The 27,412-nt window shown below is 43.2% G+C and overlaps 1 protein-coding gene across 2 annotated transcripts in view; it reads left to right on the top strand.

Moving 5' to 3' along the window:
- The window catches only part of cdh13 (cadherin 13, H-cadherin (heart)), a 568,028-nt gene that overhangs the window by 178,839 nt on the left and 361,777 nt on the right, over positions 1-27,412 (top strand). For both annotated transcript variants that reach the window (XM_039017434.1, XM_039017433.1), the window contains exons 3-4: positions 6,631-6,842; positions 13,998-14,111. In XM_039017434.1, the coding sequence (XP_038873362.1) occupies positions 6,631-6,842; positions 13,998-14,111 (326 nt within the window). The remainder of the gene's footprint in view (positions 1-6,630; positions 6,843-13,997; positions 14,112-27,412) is intronic.

The following is a 27,412-nucleotide window of genomic DNA, read 5'->3' as shown; positions in this document are numbered from 1 at the left end:
CCCCCTGGCGGTGAGTATAGGCAAAAACACATCCGCCACTTTGACCGTCAACACGGGGGCCCCTCAGGGTTGTGTGCTTAGTTTCCTCCTGTATTCCCTGTTCACCCACGACCACAACACCATCATCCAGTTTGTTGATGACACAACGATGGTGGGACTGATCACCGACAGCAATGAGGCAGCCTATAGGGAGGAGGTCAGAGACCTGCCAGTGTGGTGCCAGGACAACAACCTCTCCCTCAACTTCAGCAAGACAAAGGATCTGATCGTGGACTACAGGAAATGGGAGGGCGAGCACGCCCACATCCACATCAATGGGGCTTTAGTGGAGCAGGTTGAGAACTTCAAGTTTCTCAGTATCACTAAGAAATTAACATGGTCCACACACACCCACATAATTGTGAAGAGGGCACGACAGCGCCTTTTCCCCCCTCAGGAGGCTGAAGAAATGAGGCATGAGGCCCTCAGATCCTCAAAAAGTTCTAGAGCTGCACCATTGAGGTCATCACGCTTGGTACGACAACTGCAAGGCTCCCGAGCGCAAGGTGCTACAGAGTACGGCCCTGTACATCATTGCGACCAAGCTCAATGCCATCCAGGACCTCTATACCAGGCGGTGTCAGAGGAAGGCTCGAAGAATTGTCAAAGACTCCAGACACCCAAGCCATAGACTGTTCTCTCTGCTACCGCACAGCAAGTGGTACCAGTGCACCAAGTCTGGAACCAACAAGAACCTCAACAGCTTCTATCACCAAGCCATAAGACCTCTAAACAAGACTGCTAAATAGCTAATCAAATGGTAACCTGGGCTACCTGCATTGACCCTTTTTTGCGCTAACTCTCTTGCACTGACTCCATGCACACACACTGGACTCTACCGACACACTCACACATATTTACACTGACAACCAAACACACACACAAACACTACATACGCCCACACACACACAACACGTGCACAAATATATAATAACGCCACACACACACACACTCATACACACTTTCACACTTTCACACTCACACACATACGCTTCTGTTACTGTCTATTATCTATCCTGTTGCCTAGTGACTTTATGCCTACTTCTATGTACATAGCTACCTCAATTACCTCGTACCCCTGCACATTGACTCGGTGCTTGTACTCCCTATAGATGGCCATGTTATTTTTACTCGTTGTTCTTATTCGTTATTCACTGTGTATTTATTCTTCGTGTCACTATTTCTATTATTATATGTTTTTTATTTTAATCTTTAATTCTGCATTGTTGGAAAAGTACCCGTAAGTAAGCATTTCATTGTTAGTTTACACCTGTTGGTTACGAAGCATGTGAAAAACACAATTTAATATGATTTGATTTGATTACAGTGATTTTGTGCCAGTCAGATGTTATTCAAATGTATGATTTAAATATCTTCAGTTTCTCATTTTCTTATGGTCTGCCTGTTCTGTTTCCTGGCTTGGACTGTGTTTTCAGTCCCTAGAGCTACACTAAGATCAGTGATCTGTTTGAACTTATCTTCATCGACCATATTTCATATTTTGGAGAGAGTGAGAGAGAGAAATAGAAGGAGAGAGAGCAAAAGAAAGAGAGCAAGAGAGAGAGAAACAGGGACCAAAAGAGAGAGATTGCAAAACCACAAGAGAGACAGATAGAGAGAGAAGAAAATGAGAAGAAAGGGAGATTAAGCATCAGAGAAGTTTGATATGGAATCAGACATGATGCTTCTACTTTTTGGAGAACTTGTCTGAAATCCCCAGATTCCAGCTCTCTAAATGTCCTCCTAACAGTGAGACCCTGGTGTGAAAGCCTCCTGGGACGTTCTGCTCACAGTAGAAGCACAGCCTTGTTCCCGCTTATAGGCTGTGTGTGTTGTACACAATGCTCCTCGCAAATGAGAAACTCTGGCAGTAAATGGAATTACGTTTGAAAAGTTTCAAAAGCAGCACAGCGCTGTAATGCCGGATTACTTAGCACAATGATTTTGGAAGGCCTTTTGAGGCAGAGCACACTCTAATAGGATACAGCTATCAGCTCTGATGCAGACACTGTCACCTTTCAGATTAGTCTTCAGATTCCCATCTCTCCCCATCATAACATCTTGACATTTAGTTAGGAGGCAGAAAATTGTCTTCACAACACTGAGCAGGAAAACCTTATTACCTGACATAAAAAAATCGTATTTCGTGCCTGACAATAAAAAGGAATCCAAAGTAAATATGAGTTGTTAGATGTAATCCCATTTCCCTCGATCAAAGCCAAGCAGAAAAGGTTACACATCTGAAGCTTCCTGTTGTCTTCAAAATTATTTCTCAACAGCCTATCAAAGACTTGCTGTGTTTTTTCCGTAGCCTTTTAGGATGCACACAACATAACCGTAATGCTTTCAAGAGACAGCGTTGGATGATCAGAATGCTTGTTAGATGAAAGGAGACAGTAATGTCAAGCATCATATACAACTACACCTCCATTCGTTTATTAAAGCATAGGAGTTTTGAGAAAACAGAAACTGTTTCAGGTGAAGTATTGACAAATACCTCAAAATACATTGACATTACTTACATATAATGACCCCGGCAAATTGGTTTCGAAATGATTTATTGTCATTTGGAATGGAATTAAACATCTGCAATAACTAGCTGCAGAAGCAGCTCTATTTTTTATTTGAAGAATTTCGCAGGTTTAAATTCCCAAAAGTACAACGCGTAAGTACTACCATATGTATGATATATGCTTCAAAATAAGTTTACATTACTAGTCATTACTTACATGTAATGAACCCAGCAAATTGGTTTCTAAATGATTTATTGACATTTTGAAAGGAATTAAACATCTGCAATAACTAGCTGCATGAGCAGCTCTGTTCATAATTTGAATAATTTTGCAGGCTTAAATTCCAAAAAGTACAAATCGTAAATACTACCGTATGTATGACAGTTAATTCCATTCTGAAAGTGTCATGTAGGATTTTCAGTAGCTATACACTAATACCATATTACTTAGCTACGGTGTCCTAAAGGACCAAGCACAGTCATGAGAGGACAGATCACCATTTTACATTACCATGATTGGTTTTATGGCCTTAAAGGAACTCATGTCAAATTGGGTGACTGTAAAAAAAAAAAAAAGCCCACACAGTCCTCAGGGGTTTTAGCCAGCTAATCCGTGTTGTGCAGTGCTGTTTAAACTCATAGCCACTTCTTGGAGGACGAGGGTGCCAATGCCATTGTCACTTGACATCAAAGCACATCTCGCCATGCTCCCGCTGAAATCCCCCCAAAACCTGACAACATTAGAATACCATCAAACGCTCGCTGCTTGCCTTTGAAATTTCTGACACTGTTTGCAGGCTATAAAGAGTTGTATGGGGATAGAAATTAACATTTGTATTTTATTTAACTAGGCAAGTCAGTTAAGAACAAGTTCTTGTTTACAATGACTGCCTACCAGGGAACAGTGGGTTAACTGCCTTGTTCAGGGGTAGAATAACAGAGTTTTACCTTGTCAGCTCAGGGATTCGATCCAACAACCTTTCGGTTACTGACCCAACACTCTAACCACTAGGCTACCTACCTGCCATGCTTTTTGTTAGCAATGAGAATTGAATATAGAAATGGAGTTCTGTTGACTCTCTCAACCTCTACTGGCATGGTGAAGCCTTGCCTTTCTTTCTCTCCTCTCCTGTCAGTCCATAGACAGAGTGAGTGTGTGATTGTGGCCAGAGGGGAAATTTAAAGTGGCTGTGGTGGAGAGAACGATAAAAAGGCCCCACAACAGAGTTGAAAAGGTTAAGTGCATTGAGCGAGTACTTTGATAGATTTGATTCCTATTGATTTGGTAGGCACACAGCACTAACTGTAGAGTTTTCCAATTTCAGATGGTCCTGAGGTGTAGAGAGTGTAGTCTGCAAGAAGGAGAGGCCCAGTTCAGCTTCACACAACAAATACAGGAGAGACACTGCTGAGGGCCTAAAACAGGCTTCATCAATGTTGGAGGAAGACTTCCTTACATCTCCTTTATCTTCTGTTCACAACAAAAAGGCACTTATTTTATTATGGCAGCATTCATAGATCCCCCCCAACCTACAGTACAGACTGACTAAGACAGGCAAAGACATAGAGAAGGGAGGGGGGAGCGAGAGAGAGAGAGAGAGATAAAGAAAGGGACTGAAATAAACGTAGGATAATCCATTTTTATAGATGCACAGCCAGTGTGTTCTGCTGTGCCTCCCGTTCCTCATAATGCCAGTAATTCTAATGACAGGGACGTTGGCAGGGCAGGGTGGGCTTGTTAGTGTCACAGTGATCAGTGGGAGGCCCAGAACAGAACATTGCTTCACATGAGACACACCACCATGTAACTGTAACTGTTCATCAACCCCTCATCATGTCCCTTCTGTCACTGCACTGTCAGTGTCACAGTGTGCCAGCCATCCTTGTAAAACCTGGCCTCCCTCCATATAACCTGCCTTTTATGGCCCGCTGCACATCATTATGTCTGCATGGACAGCTGGGTGTGTTTGGGTGTTTGTTTCGGTGTATTTGGCTTTTTGTCATAATTACAGATGGCGATTGTGTGTGTTGATGATCCTACCAACCGCTTAACCTCTCGCTTTACAAATTATATACTGTATTCAAATAAAAAAATAAGATAATAATTAAGGTGTGTCATTTTCTGCAGTTAAGCAACAGGTGCTAATTGTTGCAGTGGGTTACCATGGTGGTTGAATGGAATGAAAGCGTAGCTCCAACTGTTTGATAATAAGGGGTAATGAGAGTTTAAAGAGGGTTTTTCAACATTAAATGTACAACACTACAATTAGCTCAGCATCTGGCCTAGGGTTGCTGGAAGTGCCACCAGATGTACATGTACATTTAATGTGAATATTATAAGCTGTTGAGAGCAGGAATATAGGTTGATTCATGGGTAAACTAAAAAGGAGTGTTTTCCCATTCTTCCCACTTGAGAGTCAGTTTTATCCGAGGGCACTGTATTGAAGACTGTCCCTGGCTCTCCATTATAAACAGAATGTGCAGATGAGATGTTCAGTGTTCTTCAGTTTAAGAGTTCCCAGGGCTAGGGAGTGTACGCTGCTAAGGATATTTCTGTTATGTAGAGAAAAGAAGAAAAGAGGAAATTCATTTATTATGGATGTATTATGTAGAACATTGTCCCGACTGTAAAGCAAAGGGATTTTCCTTAAAGCAGCAGCAGTGGATTCCTTCTGAGGAGGAGTGGGCTCATTTGCAAATGGTGTTGTTATTAACCTAGCCACTGCTGGCTCAGATTTCAGGAAACAGTATCAATTACCTCATACCCCTGCACATCGACCCAGAACTGCTACTCCCTGTATATAGCCATATTATTTTTACTCCTTATTGTTATTTGTTATTCACTGAGTATTTATTCCTTGTGTCACTTTCTATTTTTAGTTTATACTTTTAATTTAATCTTTAAATCTGCATTGTTGGAAAAGGATTACATTAGCATTTCACTGTTAGTCTACACCTGTTGTTTACGAAGCATGTGAAAAATACAATTTGATTTGATTAAAATATATGGATATCCCAGAAATCATCATGTTTTTCAAACAATTATGATCTCAAAGGGAATCAGACCATTTAATCATGAACTGTTATAAGGTTATCTTCATGCCTGAGGCAAGTATGTGATAACTCTCATTCAAGGCAAGTCAGAGTCTACAGTCCAAAGGGAGGTATTGTCTTCTCACCCCCACCACCTTCCTCTTGGGCTCCTCACAGTGGAAGGGGGAGGGGGGTGAGGGAAGGGTACTTGATGGGCCAGGAAGGGGAGTGTGGTAAAGCAAGATAAGGATAGGATCAACACGATCAGAGAAGATAAACCATGGTGGAGTGGCGCTATCTCTCTGTCAGACGATAATGGCATTTTACACATATGTGTGCAGGGTGGTATACACACACGCATGCAGGCATGCACACACGCACGCACACACGCACACAGAGTGAGATGGCTCATGAACATCTTATTTACCACACCATGTCCCTGGTAAAGACATGGAATGGCAGCAAGTGGATGGTGAGGGGTGGAGAGGGACATTTAGGCAACGCACATGGCTTTGATAAAAGCTCATTAAAGTGTTAATGATCGCTATTAAATGAAAGCAAACAATCACACTCACACAGCATACTAATGAACAGAAGGTACAGTATTAGCAGATATGTGCATGTATCTGTTCATGTGTTTATTTGTAATTGACAGAGAGGGAACCAAAGGTTATCGTATTTGAGTAGCAACCTTGGTCATTCCTGTGACGTTGCTCATGCATAGAGATCCCTGAACCCTAGAAGAGACTGCTGCTGATCAGAGACAGCACATGTAGAGACCCTGGGATGCACAGGAACGCAACACAACCATGTAGCAAAGCTTATCAACAGTGTTGGTAATAGCTGTGGTCTTCTGTCCCTCCCTCCCTCCCTCCCTCCCTCTCTCTCTCTCTCTCTCTCTCTCTCTCTCTCTCTCTCTCTCTCTCTCTCTCTCTCTCTCTCTCTCTCTCTCTCTCTCTCTCTCTCTCTCTCTCTCTCTCTCTCTCTCTCTCTCTCTCTCTCTCTCTCTCTCTCTCTCTCTCTCTCTCTCTCTCTCTCTCTCTCAGTGTTCTTTGATGACTGTGCGGGGAATGAGGGCTTGGCGTTCGAGGTGTCCCACCCGGACTTCCAGGTGGACGAGGAGATGAACCTGGTGGCCAGACGAGACGTGATGGACAGCGGCACTGTCATGTTTATCCACGGGGTCAACGAGCAGGCTGATGACATGGCACAGGTGGACATTGTCGGAGCTCCACCTAGATCTCCTCAAACACTCAGGGTGAGTAGCTGGCCAATGGATGCCTCTGACTATGGCAGATACTCTCCTAGTTATGTTGCTGTTCAGAGCTCATCATTTAATAAGATAGCCATAGAAAGAAGTGTGCAACAGACTGCACAACAAAGATTTGAAATGACAGCTTTGTCTTTTCATTGTATTTTTCTACAATGTACACTTATTTAAAGTGACTTCCTCTTCCCACTGGGTGGATGAGTGGACTTCATTTGGGTTTGGAGAGCCGGTGGTTGGTGAAAATGACTGTGATTATGTCTGCATCTCACTTTTGTCATTCAAGTACAGTTCCCAGAACTGCCCACTGTGCTCATTGTCACCAAACCACTTAAATCTTCAGTCTCATCTTTAAAAAAAAATGTGTTCCTTCTATATATGGTGTTAGTATTCTAAATCCCAAATACAGTAACTAATTTCTGTTTAATGATCCACAAAACCACATGTATCAAAGTCACTCCATTCATTACCCCCTCCACTTGCCTTCCAGCCCCTTCCTGTCCCCGCCCTCCAGGCCAGCACTAGTGCTGCCAACCTGATTAAAACATTTCCCAGGGCCATCTCAAATATTCCGTTACCTCCCCTCCAATCATCGCTCTTCCCTGCTCCCTGCCCAGGTGTCCCACTGGTGTAGTTTCTCCGGCTCCCAGCCTAATGAGTAGCTCTCTCTCTGTCTCTGTGCGTCACCTTGCCTTCATTTGTTTATGCTTCTCCCATTATTTATTTAGTTTGCCAGTCCACGGGTATCTCTTTGGCGAGCCTGGGAGCCTGGGAGGACATAAGGGAATGAGTCATCTCCATTCTGTGTGTGAATGGGGAGAGAAGGTTTCCTCATGAGTAATGTCACCATAATGTTCTTCTGGCGAATAGGAAGGCGCTCTGTTTAAAAAAAAAAAAATTGTCTCCTGAGTTAAAAGAAGCTTAGCTAAATAAAATATTTCTCAAATGTAATTTCCTTGTTGTAGGTTAACAAGACATTATGCATATTGACATGACTAAGTGCTATAATGAAAGAAAAAGTTAAGAAAAGTTGGGTGGCCGTGGCCCAATAACCAATTTTTCTTCAGAATTCATTCTGTAGGAGAGAACTCCCAGCAGTGTCAGACCAGCTCCGATCCCAGATCATCCATTGTCTCCTCCCTTTGTTCTGGCTCTTTGATATCTCTCTGCTGCTCTAGGCCTACCCAGTGGGGGATATTAGTGTTAATGGCATAGAATACATGAACCTCATTAATTAGGCAAAGAGGGGAAGTAAGAATAGAGAGACAGAGGAGACTATTGGACATAAGAGGGTTATGGTTGAGGAGGAGGAAGAGAAAAGGTTTGAACACAAAAGGGGCAGAAAGACAGGCGAAGAAAAGGAGGAAAAACAGGCAGATGAGACTGGATGAGTCCTTTAATGTAGATTGGTAAAGAGCTCTCATTATTTCACAATCAATTAATCTACAGAGGCTCTCTGCTTTGAGAAGCAGATCCAAAGAACAAAGCAACAGAACCATCACCCTCATCTCCGCCTCGATCATACATTGGATATCTCTGTGATGTAGACTTCAAGACTCAATCATCATAATTATTCCCCAATAGATCCACCAAACAAGGCTTGCTGTCCCTGGTGAAAGCCCCAAAGTCTGGAAAGGGTTTTGTAGGGATTGTGTTTGGAGGTTGAGGTCATGGCAATTTGATTTGGTGTTAGGAACAGAGCTTTTATAGATTTAGAGGAAACAGAATAAAATTGAAAAATAGAAATGGGTTCCACATTTTACGGTGCAATCCTGTAATCACAATTAATATCAACCACAGCAAATTACAGTACAAAACTGTTTTGTTCCCTTAAAACACGTCTCTGTTGCCAAGCTTTCATTACTCCAACCCCTCCATTTCTCCACTAATGTTGAGCGGAAATGTCCCTTGGTGTATATATTGATGTAACTGCCAAAATAATGGAAACACTTGAGCAAATGAGGGAAACAAAGTATATTGAAAGCAGGTGCTTCCACACATGTGTGCTTCCTGAATTAATTAAGCCATTAACATCCCATAATGCTTAGGGTCATGTATAAAAATGCTGGGCAGGCCAATATTTTGGTACCAGGGTTATGTCCCCATAGGATGGCATCCATCCACAGGGCACAAGTTGTCACTGAATTGTTTGATGAGCATGTAAACAATGTAAACTATATGCCATGGCTGTCTCTGTCACCAGATCTCAACCCAATTTAACATTTCTGTGAGATTCTGGAGTGGCGCCTGAGACAGCGTTTTCCACCACCATCAACAAAACACCAAATATGGAATTTCTTGTGGACGAATGGCGTCATATCCCTCCAATATAGTTCTAGACACTTGTTGTACTCTCTAGAGACCGCAGGAGCAGTAGAGATACTCTTAATGATCGGCTATGAAAAGCCAACTGACATTTACTCCTGAGGTGCTGACTTGCTGCACCCTCGACAACTACTGTGATTATTATTATTTGACCATGCTGGTCATTTATGAACATTTGAACATCTTGGCCATGTTTTGTTATAATCTCCACCCGGCACAGCCAGAAGAGGACTGGCCACCCCTCATAGCCTGGTTCCTCTCTAGGTTTCTTCCTAAGTTTTGGCCTTACTAGGGAGTTTTTCCTAGCCACTGTGCTTCTACACCTGCATTGCTTGCTGTTTGAGGTTTTAGGCTGGGTTTTCTGTACAGCACTTTGAGATATCAGCTGATGTAAGAAGGGCTATATAAATACATTTTATTTGATTTGTAAGGGTCGACGCTGGTAGAGACGAGAAGCAGGTACAGGGAGTGAACATTTAATGGCGGCAGACATGGAACAGGACAGGACAGCGTCTGGACATGAACACATAACAAAATTAATGCAGACACAGGGAACAACCGGGGGAGCAAACAATTATAGACGGGGCAATCAACAAAGGGAAGGAGTCCTGAGTCCAATGAGCGCTGCTGTGCGTAAAGATGGTGACAGGTGTGCATAATGAAGGGCAGCCTGGCGCCCTCGAGCGCCAGAAAGGGAGAGCGGGAGAAGGCGTGACACTTGTAGAATCTATGCCAAGGTGCATTGAATCTGTTCTGACCTGTGGTGGCCCAATGCCCTCGTAAGACACTTTATGTTGGTGTTTCCTGTATTTTGTCAGTTACCTGTATAATTCATGTTATAGTATCTTTATAGTGTCTTTGTTGTAGATTTATTGGCTTTTGATAATTGATAAGTGCTGTCTGAGTGGGGGTGCGGGGGTAGAATATGTTTTTAATTCCTCAGAGGAGGACGAGACGGTAATGTGGGCTTCAGCTTGAGGGAGGCAGGCTGCTGATAAATGATTGCCATTACGAGGAAACTCTGAAATCACAGAATAATGTATTATCTTTTGCTGGGGATCAATGTGGGAATTAATGGAAGAACGCATTTACATTTTAAAAATGCACACGCTAAGATATAGAATTTTGTTTATTTTTCTGTTATTTTCTTTCTGTTACGGTATATAGTACAAGGGTCGCCCTCTGGGAAATAAATAGCCATATTTAAATATAACAATTGAAAAGAACAAAATAAAACTATTTAGTTGGCTTAGTTATTTTTCTTCCATGCCATCTCACTCTGAAATAAATGTAATATTGCATACTGAGAAATGTTTTTGATCAAGTCCTCACTTCCTTCCATTAGTCTTTGATGGATAACAAACAGTTCTACAATGCTGCCACAACACAGCAGTTGATGGTGCATACTACACCTGCTCTTATTGCAGTTTAAAACCTGCTCTCTCACTTGTTCTTTCCGTTAAAGTACTGTGTTGTTTGTCTCCGTCAGCAGTGCAGTACACAGTACCATCTAGTACCATCAGTACACAGTACCATGTCTCCTCTACTCAGCCTCTCTGTTGCTCTCCTGGTTGTTCACCTCACATGGGCTCTTTGTCATATACATGTAATTACTAGGGGTAAGTCATGTCCAGGCCTGCCCCTCAGCCATTTCTGTACTGAAGAATCATGGCAGGGCAGTTGGAGACCTGAATCACTGTGTTAGTCTGCCTGTTGCTGTCCTCATCCCTGTCTGGCAGTATTGCCAAGTTAAGTGGTCTTTAGCAATCTTACAAAGTGCTTAGCTGAACTCTTCTGGTCACAGCTGGTGGTGATCCCTCTGTTTGATAACAACCAGGCTTGTTGTTTTTATTTAATTTCTTGTGATGTTTGGTTATGTATGTTGTGTTGTGTCTCAGTGCTGGCTTGTTGTGGCTGGAGACTAACATGTGTTCTGTGTCAACGGTGTAGTCCCAGGTTACACTCTGACATTCTCTCTCTGTTCGTACTGAACACCACTCCAACAGACAGTCAGGAATGACTAATGAGACTTCTCAATATAGTATTCAGGGGAAGAATGGCAGAATGGACAAGGACGTGACATTGCTGCCGCAGTAACTCTGCTCTCAGTCTGTGAGTGACGAAGGCTCTGTCTGTCGCAATGCCTATAGATCCTAGGTCAAACACTTCTCTCACTCCTCTTCGTCGTCCTACTCTGAAATACACACACATCAACTCCACTGCCCAAATGTATTCAGAGCACCCCCACCCCCACCCCCCCCCCCCCCCCCCCCCCCCCCCCCGGTGTTCCTGGCACATCTTGGTGCTCAATTCCCTAATGAGTGAGAGAGAGAGAGAGAGAGATAGGTGTTGGTGCAGCAGTAATTTATGAACAGGAAACAAAGATTCATGACTAACTTCTCGTGGGGTGTTACAGTGCCAGTGTCACAGAACTGAGCCCAGCGCTAGGCCTATTCATCACCTGCACAGCGAGGCAGGAGAGGGGGACACACGTTATGTTTAGTCTCCCAGCATTCAGTGCGAGCTTCACGCCTCTCTGGCCTTGACAATGTAGCTAGGTATGTGTATCAAACGGAGTGTGCTCATCAATATCCCCAATGACCGCATGCAGAGCATTGATGGGTTTTAAGCCCCCATCCCTTCACTGCTCCCTTCATCTCTCAGCACAGGAAAGAGATAGTGACAGTGTGTTCCATCTTCAGTGTAATACCTGTCATCACTCTGCTGTTTTCCATTGAGCTGCTAAAAATAAAGGTATCGTACTGTATCATAGCAATAAAGCAGCCAGGAGCAATGCATTCTGGGATTGATGTGGTCATACTTACGGAAGTTAGGTTTTACAGGGCCACCCAAAGGCCAGGAGCTAGCTTTGAAAACCAATCATAGAAGACAACCCACCTATGAATTTGCATTTAAACACATAATAGTCCATTTAATCTGGAGTAGTTATGTGACACTCTGGTTGACTGCTTCAGGGATTTCAGAGTCAGCCAGTGGCTGGAAAACACTGTCCGTTACAGGACACTATGTACTTTATGTACCTTGTTCTGGTTGTGTTGTTGATGGGTTTCATATGACCTCTGAAGGCTGTCTGGAACAGGAAAGTAAAGTGAGTTGGAGTGAGTTGCCAGTATAGCAGTCAGTGTGCTCTCTCTGTCTCCGTGTCAACGTACAGCGTTTTTGTTTTTATATTTATATTCCTTGGACAACAAATGGCTTATCACGGTTTCTTCTGGTTGTCGACCGGACTGTCGCCATGGCGCCAACTGTAGCTGGTAGCAGCATGGGCATGGATGGACCTGCTGTTTTCAACTCTCTATAGACAGCAGGTGCAGTAGAGATATTCTGAATGATCGGCTATGAAAAGCCAACTGACATTTACTCCTGAGGTGCTGACCTGTTGCACCCTCGACAACTACTGTGTTTATTATTATTTGACCCTGCTGGTCATCTATGAACATTTGAACATCTTGGCCATGTTCTGTTATAATCTCCACCCGGCACAGCCAGAAGAGGACTGGCCACCCCTCATTAGCCTGGTTCCTCTCTAGGTTTCTTTCGGCCCTCTAGGGAGTTATCCAAGCCACTGTGCTTCTACACCTGCATTGCTTGCTGTTTGGGTTTTAAGCTGGGTTTCTGTACAGCACTTCGTGACATCAGCTGATGTAAGAAGGGCTTTATAAATACATTTGATTGATTGGATACCTCATGCCAGGGCGGGGATCAGGAGGACCTCTACTGAGTGGGCACAGGGCTGTCACAGAGGAGGGAGGCAGAGATAGATACAGAGAGGGGGGAAGGGTGAGAGGGAAGGGCCAGAGGGAGAGGGAGAATAAGAGAGAGAAAGTCAAAAAGACAGAGTGTATGTAAAACATAGAGAGAGATGGTGACTGCTGGATGTTCTCTCACCCCTGACACGTCATGTTGGTACTGCGGCTGTTGCTCACCCAGCCAGCACAGTGACACTCTCCTCTCCTATCCTGGCACTATTCATACATGTGGCGATTTCAGTGTGGTAATAGAAATGCTATATTTTTCTGTAATTTTGCAATATACAAAAGCATCAGTCAATTTTAACAATGTAAACTCGCCATGTTTAAAACTCCTCCAATGTCATACACTGTCATATATACAGTATGTTAAGAGCCATATCAGCTCCTCGCCTGCCACTGGTCCACTTTACAGTTGAGTGATCCAACTATGCTTCTCCACCATCTGTTCTGTGTGTTTGCTGTCTCTAGCTATTATATTGTATATGTATGAGTGCACAAAAGCACGAGTCTCCTTTGAAGTCTTAGGCTCTCACTTTTGTCTGTGTATGTGTTGGCGGGCAGTGAGGCAGCATTATGTTGCCCTGTGTCCCGCTGAATGGACAGCCAGAGCCTGGTGCTCTCACTTGGGTCATTGCAGCTATGCAAATGTGTTCAATTTGAATCCTGAGTCGATAGCGTGAATGCCAAATATAATTTTCTGTGTGTGTGTGTGTGTGTGTGTGTGTGTGTGTGTGTGTGTGTGTGTGTGTGTGTGTGTGTGTGTGTGTGTGTGTGTGTGTGTGTGTGTGTGTGTGTGTGTGTGTGTGTGTGTGTGTGTGTGTGTGTGTGTTAGAGCTTACAATACTGTACAGCCATTACATTATGAGTGTTGTGACACACTCTTCAATGTGAGCAAGAAATACAAGAGCTGCACAATGAACTGTACAGTGACTTAATTGTATTGTGTGTATGAATGGACTCATGCTCAGTGTGCGTTACTGTACATCCTTCCTATTCAATGTGATGTGTTTTGAATGCCACCCCTCTCTCTTTGTGTTTGTTTGTGTAGGAGATCCTTGGCCTTGGACAGATCCAGCCCTACAGATCGAAGAGAGCCCTGTTCGCCCCTCGCATGCATGTCAATGAGAACATGGAGCCGCCCTTCCCCAAAGTCATTGGCACGGTAAGCCGCACCCGTCCGTCCCACCTCGGACTCCACTAATACACTGATTGCGGACTGCTTGACCTTCTGTTTTAGTGTTATTCACAGTCAAGCAAAGCGGATATCCATATTCCAGTGAAAACATGCCTCTCCTCATATGTGAACTGTGAATAACACGAATAATCAGTATTTAAACATTAAACAGTACACAATTACCCATAACGAATATAACAACAGTGCTTTAATTTGAGATTTTTGTATAAAAAAAAAATCTCTAAACTTTTTGGATGACACTCAAACCAAATGGGTGGCTTATTGACACTCACACCAAATGGGTGGCTTGATGATCATCAAACCAAATGGGTGGCTTGATGAATAGAAGGAAACATTTGTGTGCATACTTGAGGAATTCCTTTGATGAATTAAAAAAAAGATCCTTGATGTTCTTTCCTGGGTATGTTTGAAACTGATTTCTGGAACACCAATACATTTGGGGAAAGTTACCAGAACTTTGGAACCCTAATGGGAAACAGCTATTGGACTTTATACCTTCCATAATTTACTCCTCACAGCCTCATTTGCAAAAGGAACACTAAGACATGAACAACGTGTATGTGTGTGTGTATTTGCAGGTGTGTGCATCTGTATGTGACTTAGGTAGGTGCGTGTGAGTGTGTGTGTGCGAGCGAGCAAGAGAGGGAGCGAAAGGACAAAGAAAGACAGCTCTGCCGATCAGACTAAAGGATCAACCATATCTCAGAACACCCAGAGAGTCTGAAAATGAAATATTAAAAGAGAGACATCACCTTTTTATTTCTTCTTTTTTTTTTTTTTTTTACGTTACCTTTATTTAACTAGGCAAGTCAGTTAAGAACAGATTCTTATTTACAATGACACTCTGTCCTGTTGTATCTGGGGCCTTGGAGGGTCCGTGGCGGAGCCGTACTGTATCTCTCCCACTGTCCTGTTGTATCTGGGGCCCTGGAGGGTCCGTGGCTGAGCTGAACTGTAGCTCTCCCCCTTTACCTCTCAGTTTCTCAGTAGTGAAAAAAATTGTTTTTATTGTCATATACACCAGATAGGTGCAGTGAAATGTGTTATTTTACAGGGTCAGCCATAGTAGTACGACACCCCCGGAGCAAAGTAGGGTTAAGTGCCCTTCTTAAGGTCAGGTATAAGAACCAGCGACCTTTCGGTTGGGAGTCAGGCCCCCAATGAGAGAGAGACAGAGAGAGTGAGGTAGATCTACAGTCAGCAGATTCGTTTGGTTTACACGAGTTCAATAGGTGTTCTAGAACATTTTTGAAATTAGTTGAAAACAAAACCATACAGCTTGTAAATTGTGTTCTTTAGTCACTACTGATTACATACTGTACATACATCATACCTCATCTCCTTCCATTTCTGTCCATACAAGATTCATTTCACTGTTACGAGAATCATGTAATGGCATGCATCAGTGATGTGCCTCCACTGATGGCAGAACGAGGGTTGACTAGCTCCGTGATGTTTTGAAGTAGTCATCCCTTTATAGAGAGATTATGTTAGAATCCTCTGGTACAGAGTATGGAGAAGCTCTGTAAGACTGTGATGGGAATGACCCCCTGCCAACCCCCATCTCTCTCTCTCTCTCTCTCTCTCGCTCTCGCTCTCGCTCTCGCTCTCGCTCTCTCTCTCGCTCTCTCGCTCTCTCTCTCTCCCTATCTGTCTCTCTCTCTCTCTCCCTATCTGTCTCTCTCTATCTCTCTGTCTCTCAATCTCTCTGTCTCTCTCATTGTCTCTCAATCTCTCTCTCCCTATATGTCTCTCTCTCACTCTCTATCTGCGCTTCCCTCTTCTCCCCCAGTGAGTCCTGCATGAGGAGGCAGGCTGAATGTGGGCTATTTGATATGATGGAAGCTATACATCGGAGAGCAGGCTAAATGGATTTACCATATGGATACAGCTTCTCCTTCTTTTGCTCCTCACTACCAGCATGACAGCCATTCATTTCTCATAAGTGTTACCCCTCTGAGGGTGAGCCTGGTAAAGGAGAACATTTCTACTCCAGTGCATTTTGACCAGACGCGGCTTCGGCAGGAGAAGTTCCGAGTGGCGAGAACCCTGCTAGCAAAGCTTTATGCAAATGATGGCCGTGTCTGGTTTTCCAATTCTATATTAGCAGGTCAATGGCATGGAAGAGGATTGCAGAGATTGTTGATGGTGGGTGTAGAGAGATTTGCACAACACTGTTTGCTTGAACCTCAATCAACCTAAACCTAAAAACTGTGATCAAACCATTTGTGAATGTGTTGACTAAATTAAATTGTGATATTTGCCCACTGAAGGATGGAAACCACCAGTAACACACATTCTAAGATTGTAAATGCATGAATTTCCCGTGTAATATGCTACCAATTGGATAATGGTATCTTAACATTATGATTAGTATAGCTAATAGTATAGTATAGCTTAAGGCACTTTCATTATACCTGTGTCATGATGATTATAGTTCACTACCTATACTATAAGATATATATATATAGGTCTACTTGTAAAATGCACATGAATGGGTACTTTGGATGAAGGAAATTGTGGCTTTGACCTTTTTTTTTTTTTTTTTTAAATCTCTCTTCACCCACCATCAACACCAACAATCTCTGCAATCCTCCTCCATGCCATTGACCTTCTGATTTTGTCTCTGTATTGTAAAATCATTCTCAGCAAATAAACGAGGTAGAATTACAACGCTCCCCACACCCCTTTTCCTTTTGTACATTTTTTTATTAGCCTACAAATTGTCTGCCCCTTATTTTCATGTACAGTAATGTACCTAGAATACAAGGGTCGGATTTGCATTAAACAATTTCATCTGACAGAAAAATCATGTAGAAAATCTGGTTTATGGTTAGCTTCATATACATCATATATGGTATCATATTACATTGAGAACATATAGCTAGCTCAACAATATGTAAACAATGTGTGAGTTTAGCTATTCTCTGCTTCAGATGTACAATGACAAGGGGTGCATTACACATGCTCATACCATAAGGCCATTAATGCCATCATACTGTAGGCCTATGGCTGCATTGGTGATGCATGCCATTATGATTAGCTGCAAAATGGGTTCAAATAGCTGATATCCTGAGACAGTGACAATCAAATAAAACAGATTGGAGAGCTCACAACTGGACAAAAAGGTCATGTTCATTTGAGAAAGCAAGACAGAAACACAAATTAGAGACAGATCCCCTTCACCCATTTTATTGCAGAATTGTGATCTGTGATTAATGAACATTGACATTAGTTCATCTTGAATAATAGTTTTAAGTTAACGATTAAAACAAGTTTAAACACTCCACTTCAATGGATCAACATTGAATTAATCAGCATATAATTTTAAAATAAAATGTACAAATAAGCTCATTTGTAAATGTTGGACCATTATTACTAAAGCATAATTTCAGGTCAACTAAAAATAGTCTGGAGCTGGAGCTGGAGCAACAAACCCTTGCCAGAAAAACAGGCTTCTGGCAAAGAGTTGTGGCAAAGCTTTGCCACATATTTTCACATGCAATTTAGTTTTGTGGTGTCACGTTCCTGACCGGTTTTCTGTTATTTTGTATGTGTTTGACGGTCAGGGTGTGAGTTTGGGTGGGTAGTCTATGTTATGTGTTTCTATGTTTGTTTAAGGGTGACCTGATATGGCTCTCAATTAGAGGCAGGTGGTTTTCATTTCCTCTGATTGAGAGTCATATTAAGGTAGGTGTTTTCACACTGTTTGTTTGTGGGTGGTTGTCTCCTGTGTCTGTGTTTGTCGCGCCACACGGGACTGTCTCGGTTTATGTAGTCTGTTCCTGTTCGTGAGTTCTTCGTGTTTTATGTAAGTTCCATGTCCAGGTCTGTCTACTCCGTTTTGTTATTTTGTTAATTATTCAAGTGTATTTCGTTTCGTGTTTTTTCGTCTTGTTCATTAAAATCATGTCATTTCAAAACGCTGCGTTTTGGTCGAATCCCTGCTCCTCCTCTTCGGATGAAGAGGAGGAGGAAAGCCGTTACATGTGGCAAACTGTCGTGGCAAATTTGCAGCGACTTCTGGCAAACAATTCTGCGAAACTTGTGGCGAGCATTCTACTGTTTTCTGTAAATTTGCTGCAAACTCATTGTGAATATGCAAATTACATCAGGTTTTTGGTTACTTTGAGAATTAACAACATTGAAAAGTCTTATCTACAGAAAACAAATAACATAACTTCAAATGAACTTGCTTCACACAGAGAAAACTAAACGAAACATGTATTCAATGTCTTATCAAATGAAAAATAAATCCAATACTCTTATCTATCTCACAATTAAACATTATGCTAAGTGGAGCAATACTATACTTGAAATCCTCAGAATGCTAATGAAAAAAAAGAGCAAATACTGAGTATTTCCCAAATAAGTTGTTTATTTAGTCTTTTTATGTACAGTAGCTACCACATTTACATGAGAGAAATGTGAACACCTTAGGATGTTTAAAGGGGCAACTACAGAATTTACATGAGCCAAGTGATAACTGAGCAATGACATTTTAACCAATTGAAGTTTAAAAGTGAATGACAACATTTAAATAATTAAAATAAAAAAACGAAATCCAGTTCGGAACTCTTGCCTTTTTGAGTGCACTTTGGAGATGGCGGCCCCTGTGGACGTCCTTTGTCCAAATTGTTGAATGCATGCCCTGAGACTTTCAGAAAACACAAAACAAAAACAACATTAAGATACTGAAAACAATTACTGAAAACATTTTGACGTCTTTAAAGGTAGTTGAGGTAGATATGTACATATAGGTAGGGATAAAGTGATTAGGCAACAGGGTAGACAATAAACAGTAACATCAGCGCATGTGATGAGTCAAAAGAGTTGGTGTAAAAAGGGTCATTACAGATAGTTAACCAATAGCTACCCGGACTATTTTAATAACTATTTAGCAGTCTTATGGCTTGGGGGTAGAAGCTGTCCAGTTGGTTCTTGACTTGTTTTCCATCGGTACCGCTTGCCGTGCGGTAGCAGAGAGAAGGGTCTTTGACTTAGGTGGCTGGAGACTTAGAACATGTTTAGGGCCTTTCTCAAGCCTCAACACAACTGATTCAAACTAATCATCTAATTATTATCTTCAATCTAGACTGCAGACGTCATCAAGAGCCAGTTGTCTTCTTGCTGACTTGAGTGGAATAAAAACAACATAAAATAAAAGGAAACTCTTTTCCACCTTCTCCTCCCTACTTAATCTTCCACCCCCTCCCTCCTCCTTCTCTGTGGACGACACCTTTGGGTGGACACAAAGAAGATCATACCAAGGATCATTTTGGGGGGTGAGGACACAAAGAAGGTCACACCAAGGATCATTTTGCTATTTGATTTAGAATTTTAAGACCCCTTAAAGTATCCCAAAAAATATTTAAAACAATGATTCACCTGACACAATAGTTCACCTGACACAAGCCTGAATCCAAACGTTACACTGTTGGTTTTATGTGCATTTTACATTTACTGTAATTTTCAAAGCATTTGTCAATAACAAAATCTGAACATACTCTGGATACATTCAGAAACATAATAATAATATTAATAGAAATTTTGGAGTAGGAGCAAAATAAGAAAAAATGATTACAAGGGTTTGAAGGTCTAGTTCATTAGCCTACACATAGTGGTCTGCCTTAGCCAGCTGCTAGCTAGCTAGCTAATAATACATTGTTTTTTACTTTTTCTAAATGTATTTACTTACTTGAATAGGTTCACTTCCACGCCCACGAAGCAGACAATCTTTTGGAGAGAAGCGATGTCAAGTGGAGGCGCCGCTTCTGATCAAAACCCAGCGTAATAGAGATCCAGGATAAGAGGAGCACCTCATTGGTTTTGAAGACCTCTCTCTCTCCATTTCTATCTCTCTTTCTTTCCAGGAGAGGAATTAAGCTACCATTTATTATAACTATTCCAGAGCAGCAAGTGGGCGCCCAGGCAGTTTGCTCAGTGCGCAGGCTTGCTGCCTGGGGCCTTGTTCATTTAGTCTAAATGATTGTGTTAATTGTGTTAGGATGACTGTGAGGGTAGGAACCCCACTCTTCCTTCCCCTCTGTTTTTCCACACGTTAATCCTCACTATGGTGAAATGTGCAAATTCTGGACTAAACTGTCTCGAACAGTCTCCTTTACAGAGATCCCCAGATGAATCAAAGTGACGTGAAATCCATTTTGATTAGACGAGCTTGAGGGAGGGGAAAAGCAATAAAGAACACGTTTGCCTGGCTTGCACACTCCCAGTAGGCTACAGTAATATCTATGAGTACTGATGGGTTCGGATTTATAAACTTTAAATATTGTTAATCGTCAGTTATACTAGAGACATGAGGGGTGCCCTAGTCTAGGGTTTTACACCAGAAGGTAATGGTTATCTGTAGGAGGAATGTATATGGTAGATGCAATTAAGCTTGGAATGTAGTGAGTGCAGGGAAGACGATCACATGTTGGCAGGCACTGATAAGGGTGGAGAGCTGTGGATCAGTGAGGTAGGGGGGTTGAGGTCAGGTCACATTAAGGGAGAAGTAACAGTTTATTGCCCGTATCACTTAACTTCATGCCTAGCAATAAAGAAGATGTAATGTTTAGAGAGAAGGAGGAGACTTTACCCAAATTGGGGTATATATATATATATATATTATATATATAACCACTGGTGGAAGGTTATTGACGGAGTGACGGAGTCCAGGTGGGTCTGACGCGCAGGTGAGCGTAACGATGGTGACAGGTGTGCACCATAACGAGCAGCCTGGTGACCTAGAGGCCTGAGAGGGAGCACACGTGACAGTACCCCCTCCCCGACGCGCGGCTCCAGTCGACCAAAAAGACGATCCCGGGGATCAGGAGAGGACCAGTCATATCTGCTGAGGCGCGGGAAACCTGTCAGTCCGGCTGAAACGTGGGAGCGTGGCGACCTAGAGCGCCGGAGAGAGCATGCGTGACGGTACCCCCTCCCCGGTGCTTTCGGCTCCAGTCGCAGGACGCCAACCAAAGGGACGATCCCGGGGATCAAGAGCGGGCCGGTCACCCCTTCTCATGCGCGGGAACCTGTCGCCAGCTGAGGCAGGGGAGCCTGACGAACCAACGGAGGCAGGGGAGCCTGGCGAACCAACGGAGGCAGGGGAGCCTGGCGAACCAACGGAGGCAGGGGAGCCTGGCGAACCAACGGAGGCAGGGGAGCCTGGCGATCTGTCTGAGGCATGAGAGCCTGACGAACCAACGGAGGCAGGGGAGCCTGGCGATCTGTCTGAGAAATGAGAGCCTGTAGCGGCTCCCAGACGCAACGTCATTTCCACCGAAACAAAACAAACTCCATGATTCATCTCTTAGGTGAGGCGTCATTCTGTAACGATGTGCGTTGAGCGTCGGGAAGCAAGTTCAGGGAGTGAGTGTTTTAATAAAATAAACGGAACATAATACAAAACAAGAAACACTAACAGCACACAGACATGAAACAGAAACAATAACACCTGGGGAAGGAACCGAAGGGAGTGACATATATAGGGAAGGTAATCATGGCAGTGATGGAGTCTAGGTAAGTCTGATGACGCGCAGATGCTCCTAACGATGGTAACAGGTGTGCGCCATAACGAGCAGCCTGGTGACCTAGAGGCCAGAGAGGGAGCACATGTGACAATACCTCTATTAATGGTCACATTGAAACATTAAGTTCACAGCAATGCATTTAGAGAAACGTTTAATTCAGAACTGTATAATAGTTTGTGACATTGACTAAACATAACGACATAGTGAAAGATGTACTAGGTGGAAGAAAATGAAGAAAGTTTGTCGAAAGGGTGGAGACGAGGAATGAGAAATGTAAAAATGTACGGCTCAAGCTTTATTTCATATGCATGGAAGTCTTCTCTTCTGAGTGCTCTGGTGATTACCGTGCAGGGATAGCAGTGGGGTTTTCAGTACCAGAGGCTATATATACTGTTGGAGGTCAGTGTAGCAGACAGCTTAATTCAGAGTCGATCAGCATGTCTGCTCATGAAAATAATATAACTTCACTGAAGTTACTGAAGCTTACAGTACCTTCAACTTTCTTTGAGCAAAAACTAGTGGCAGATTATTTCATCACATTTTCACCTTAGCCTGAATGTTCCTCACCTCCACCTTCACCTTGGCTGATTTCCTTTAATGAGGACCTAGCAGCTAATCAGGAGGCACTAATTGTGCCATTGTTTCCCCTACTGATGTGAGTGGATGGACGTTGTGCGATGAGGATGAGCCAGGCTCATCACCACCTCAAAGGCCAGTGGGGGTTGCAGGGGTGCCAGGGACAGGGGGCCCCTCCAGCTACTTCTTGCTAATTACCAGCAGAGTAGGCGGACAATCAGTTCGATCTGAGTCTCTGATTGCCATTAACAGCTGCTGCTTTGACTTTGTAAGGACATCTGAAGCACCACCTGGGAACGGAGCTCTCCTCTCCACCTGCCTGCCATAAAGCAAACAGAGAGACACTCCTTTTGTGTGGCTTCTGTTCTGAATATGTCCCAGAGCTGTGAAGAGCTCCTTGGGGACATCTTGGTGCAGTCTGTTTGCTCGCTGGAGAGACTGCAGCTCCCCTCTTCCCTGACACGGAAATACACTCTCTGAGACAGGGAGTGTGTAAGTGCTCACTCCCTCTCTTCTGTTTCCTTGTTTGCCCCCAGGTTGATCTCACAGGCAAGTGTACAGATGTTGGATCTTACCTTGATCGATGAGAATTTTCCTGCTCCATCAGGAAATTCAAATGAGCCTTGTGATTCCTTGAAAATGAGCAGTTCTCTTTCTCTCCATGTGGGGGCAGTCGAGTCATTGGGATCAGTCCTGCTATCAAAATAATATTCTCTCTCGCTCTCTCAAACGCTAGGCCTAGGTCCTATTACTGCAACATTCAAATGCAAGAAAATGTATCTGAAATGCAGCCATACACATCGACAACTGTCGTTGTATATGGCTTAATTGGTCTCCACTAGGCTACATGTGTCAAGTGTATCCTAAGGTTAGGAATGAATGGTCAAAAATGTGTTCAATCGTAGACTGGGGTGATCTAGTGGTTAGGGCCGCTATTTTCAATGCACACATAGGCCTACCGTATTGGCGGGGGTTTGATTCCAGCCCATTTGTCACGTGCGCCGAATACAACAGGTGTAGACCTTAAAGTGAAATGCTTACTTACAAGCACTTAACCAACAATCCAGTTTTAAGAAAAAAGGTGTGAAGAAAGTATGTTCTAAAACAAACTGAAGTAAAAAAATAAATAACAGTAGCAAGGCTATATACAGGGGGTACCGGTACAGTCATGGTGCGGGGGCACCGGTTAGTCGAGGTAATTGAGGTAATATGTACATGTAGGTAGAGGTAAAGTGACTATGTATGGATAATAAACAGAGAGTAGCAGAAGCGTAAAAATTGGGGTGGGGTGGGGATAATGCAAATTGTCCAGGTAGCCATTTGATTTGTTGTTCAGGAGTCTTATGGCTTTGGGGTAGAAGCTGTTAAGAAGCCTTTTGGACCTAGACTTGGTGCTCCGGTACCGCTTGCCGTGTGGTAGCAGAGAGAACAGTCTATGACTAGGGTGGCTGGTATAAAGGTCGTGGATGGAGGGAAGCTTGGCCACAGTGATGTACTGGGCCGTACAAGCTTTGCGGTCGGAGGCTGAGCAGTTGCCATACCAGACAGTGATGCAACCAGTCAGGATGCTCTCGATGGTGCAGCTGTGCTCTCGGTGGTGCAGCTGTATAATTATTATTATTATTTATTTTTTATTTTACATCCCTTTTCTCCCCAATTTTCGTGGTATCCAATTACTAGTAATTACTATCTTGTCTCATCGCTACAACTCCCGTACGGGCTCGGGAGAGACGAAGGTCGAAAGCCATGCGTCCTCCGAAACACAACCCAACCAAGCGGCACTGCTTCTTAACACAGCGCGCCTCCAACCCGGAAGCCAGCCGCACCAATGTGTCGGAGGAAACACCGTGCACCCGGCTCCCTTGGTTAGCGCGGTAGGCCCCAGCTGTATAACTTTTTGAGGATCGGAGGACCAATGCAAAAACTTTTCAGTCTTCTGAGGAGGAATAGGCATTGTCCTCTTCACAAATGTCTTGGTGTGTTTGGACCATGATAGTTTGATGGTGATGTGGACACCAAGGAACTTGAAGCTCTCAACCTCCCCCACTACAGCCCCGTCGATGAGAATTGGGGCGTGCTCAGTGCTCCTCTTTCTGTAGTCCACAATCATCTCCTTTGTCTTGATCACGTTGAGGGAGAGATTCTTATCCTGGCACCACACTGCCAGGTCTCTGACCTCCTCCCTGTAGGCTGTCTCATCATTGTCGGTGATCAAGCCTACCGCTGTTGTGTCGTTGGCAACCTTAATGTTGGTGTTGGAGTCGTGCTTGGCCATGCAGTCATGAGTGAACAGGGAGAACAGGAGGGTACAGAGCACGCACCACTGAGGGGCCCCCATGTTGAGGATCATCATGGCAGATCTGTTGTTACTTACCCTTACCACCTGGGGGCGGCCCGTCAGGAAGTCCAGGATCCAGTTGCAGAGGGAGGTGTTTAGTCCCAGGGTCCTTAGTTTAGTGAGGAGCTTTTGAGGGCACTATAGTGTTGAACGCTGAGCTGTAGTCAATGAATAGCATTCTCACATAGGTGTTTCTTTTGTCCAGGTGGGAAAGGGCAGTGTTGAGTGCAACAGAGATTGCATCATCTGTGGATCTGTTGGGGTGTTATGCAAATTGGAGTGGGTCTAGGGTTTCTGGGATAATGGTGTTTATGTGAGCCATGACCAGTCTTTCAAAGCACTTCATGTCCACAGATGTGAGCGCTACGGGTCGGTAGTTATTTAGGCAGGTTGCCTTGGTGTTCTTGGGCAAAGGGACTATGATGGTCTGCTTGAAACATGTTGGTATTACAGACTTGGTCAGGGACAGGTTGAAAATGTCAGTGAAGAAACTTGCCAGTTGGTCAGCGCATGCTCAGAGTACATGTCCTGGTAATTTGTCTGGCCCAGGCGGCCTTGTGAATGTTGACCTGTTTAAAGGTTTTACTCACATCGGCTACGGAGAGCGTCATCCCGCAGTTGTCCGGAACAGCTGATGCTCTCATGCATACTTCAGTGTTGCTTGCCTCGAAGCGAGCATAGAAGTTCTTTAGCTCCTCTGGTAGGCTCGTGTCACTGGGCAGCTCGCGGCTGTGCTTCCCTTTGTAGTCCGTAATACTTTGCAAGCCCTGCCACATCCGACGAGCGTCAGAGCCGGTGGAGTACGATTCAATCTTAGTCCTATATTGTTTCTGGCACAAATAACTCAATCCCCGCAATTGACTTGATTAACTTACACATTTCAAAAATGGACAGACCAGGGATATTTTACCCCCGATCTTAATAATTAATGACCATACCAGGTGCTTTTGGATAACATAAATACAAATAATAACAACAGGATACACCAATGTTAGTTTCCATTCATACAAAGTGTTGGGTAAATTGCCACAGTAGATTTGGTAAACGAGGAAATACTTTACACATTTTTGAATTTCAATAGCATTAATGACAATTAATTTCACAGTATAATTTCAAGTACATTTGATGGTGAAGGATTACTAAAAATATTTACCCCAAGTAAATAAGTGTTTCAACAGTCAAACAACAAACAATATCTCGATGTCACTATCAATCATGTTACTAGTATGCAAATCAGACACATTTCAGCATTGAATTAAACATCAAGGTAGGTATTCAGGTAAGAATCATGTAAGTAATAAATAATCAAACAGTGCAGATATCAATTGCCATAGTCAAGTCAATCATATTTTTTTCTGCCAAGGTAGGATTTTTTCTGCCATGGCTAGATGGGATGCAACTTATGTCAAATTGATGTCCAAAGTTGTATTTTTTTGGTATTTTAGCTAACCCTAACCCTTTTCCTAACCTTAACCTACTCCTCCTAACCTGCTACGTCAATTATCCTGACTTGCTTCATAAGTTCTAATAACCTGCTATGAAAGTACATTTTTTACAAAAAGCTGTATCGCTTCTAGACAAAACTGGATTTACCCTCTATCCTCTTTCTCTTCCGAAACTGTCCTTTCCACTTTGAAGTGTATTTTAATTGTTTGGCTGGCCCTTTCTCCTCCCCCTCTGCCTTGCCGCTACAAGCTGTAAATAAAAAGACACACACACAAAAACTTGATTTCTAGTACATTCAAAAAGCTTACTGAGATGATACACTTGAGTGTATGGCAGATGTGCTTATAGGCCTTGTCATAAAAACAAAATTATATTTAGACACAGACACAGAGTGAGAGAGAGCAGTGGAGTGGGAGGATGCTGTGCTCAACCAACCCATTGATCTACACTACCGTTCAAAAGTTTGGGGTCACTTAGAAATGTCCTTGTTTTTGAAAGAAAAGCACATTTTTTGTCCATTAAAATAACATCAAATTGATCCGAATTACAGTGTAGACATTGTTAATGTTGTATATGACTATTGTAGCTAGAAATAGCAGATTGTTAATGGAATATCTACATAGGCGTACAGAGGCCCATTATCAGCAACCTTCACTCCTGTGTTCCAATGGCACGTTGTGTTAGCTAATCCAAGTTTATAATTTTAAAAGGCTAATTGATCATTAGAAAACCCTTTTGCAATTATGTTAGCACAGCTGAAAACTGTTGTGCTCAATAAAGAAGCAATAAAACTGGCCTTCTTTAGATTAGTTGAGTATCTGGAGCATCGCCATTTGTGGGTTCGATTACAGGCTCAAAATGTCCTTTCTTCTGAAACTGAAGGCTATTCCATGCGAGAAATTGCCAAGAAAGTGAAGATCTCATACAACGCTGTGTACTACTCCCTTCACAGAACAGCGCAAACTGGCGCTAACCAGAATAGGAAGAGGAGTGGGAGGCCCTGGTGCACAACTGAGCAAGAGGACAAGTATATTAGTGTCTAGTTTGAGAAACAGACGCCTCACAAGTCCTCAACTGGCAGCTTCATTAAATAGTACCCGCAAAACACCAGTCTCAACGTCAACAGCGAAGCGGCGACTCCAAGATGCTGGCCTTCTAGGCAGAGTTCCTCTGTCCAGTGTCTGTGTTCTTTTGCCCATCTTAATCTTTTCTTTTTATTGGCCAGTCTGAGATTTGCAACTCTGCCTAGAAGGCCAGCATCCCGGAGTCGGCTCTTCACTGTTGACTTTGAGAATGGCGTCTTTCATTGAGAGTATTTACATTTTTTGTATTGTTTGTTGGTTTGGCAATGCCACTGTCTGCCAGAGAAATAT

Source organism: Salvelinus namaycush, chromosome 21 (assembly GCF_016432855.1).
Source record: "Salvelinus namaycush isolate Seneca chromosome 21, SaNama_1.0, whole genome shotgun sequence".
NCBI classification, from domain to species: domain Eukaryota; kingdom Metazoa; phylum Chordata; class Actinopteri; order Salmoniformes; family Salmonidae; genus Salvelinus; species Salvelinus namaycush.
Note: the sequence above shows the minus strand (reverse complement) of the source record. Positions and strands in the feature narration are given on the sequence as shown.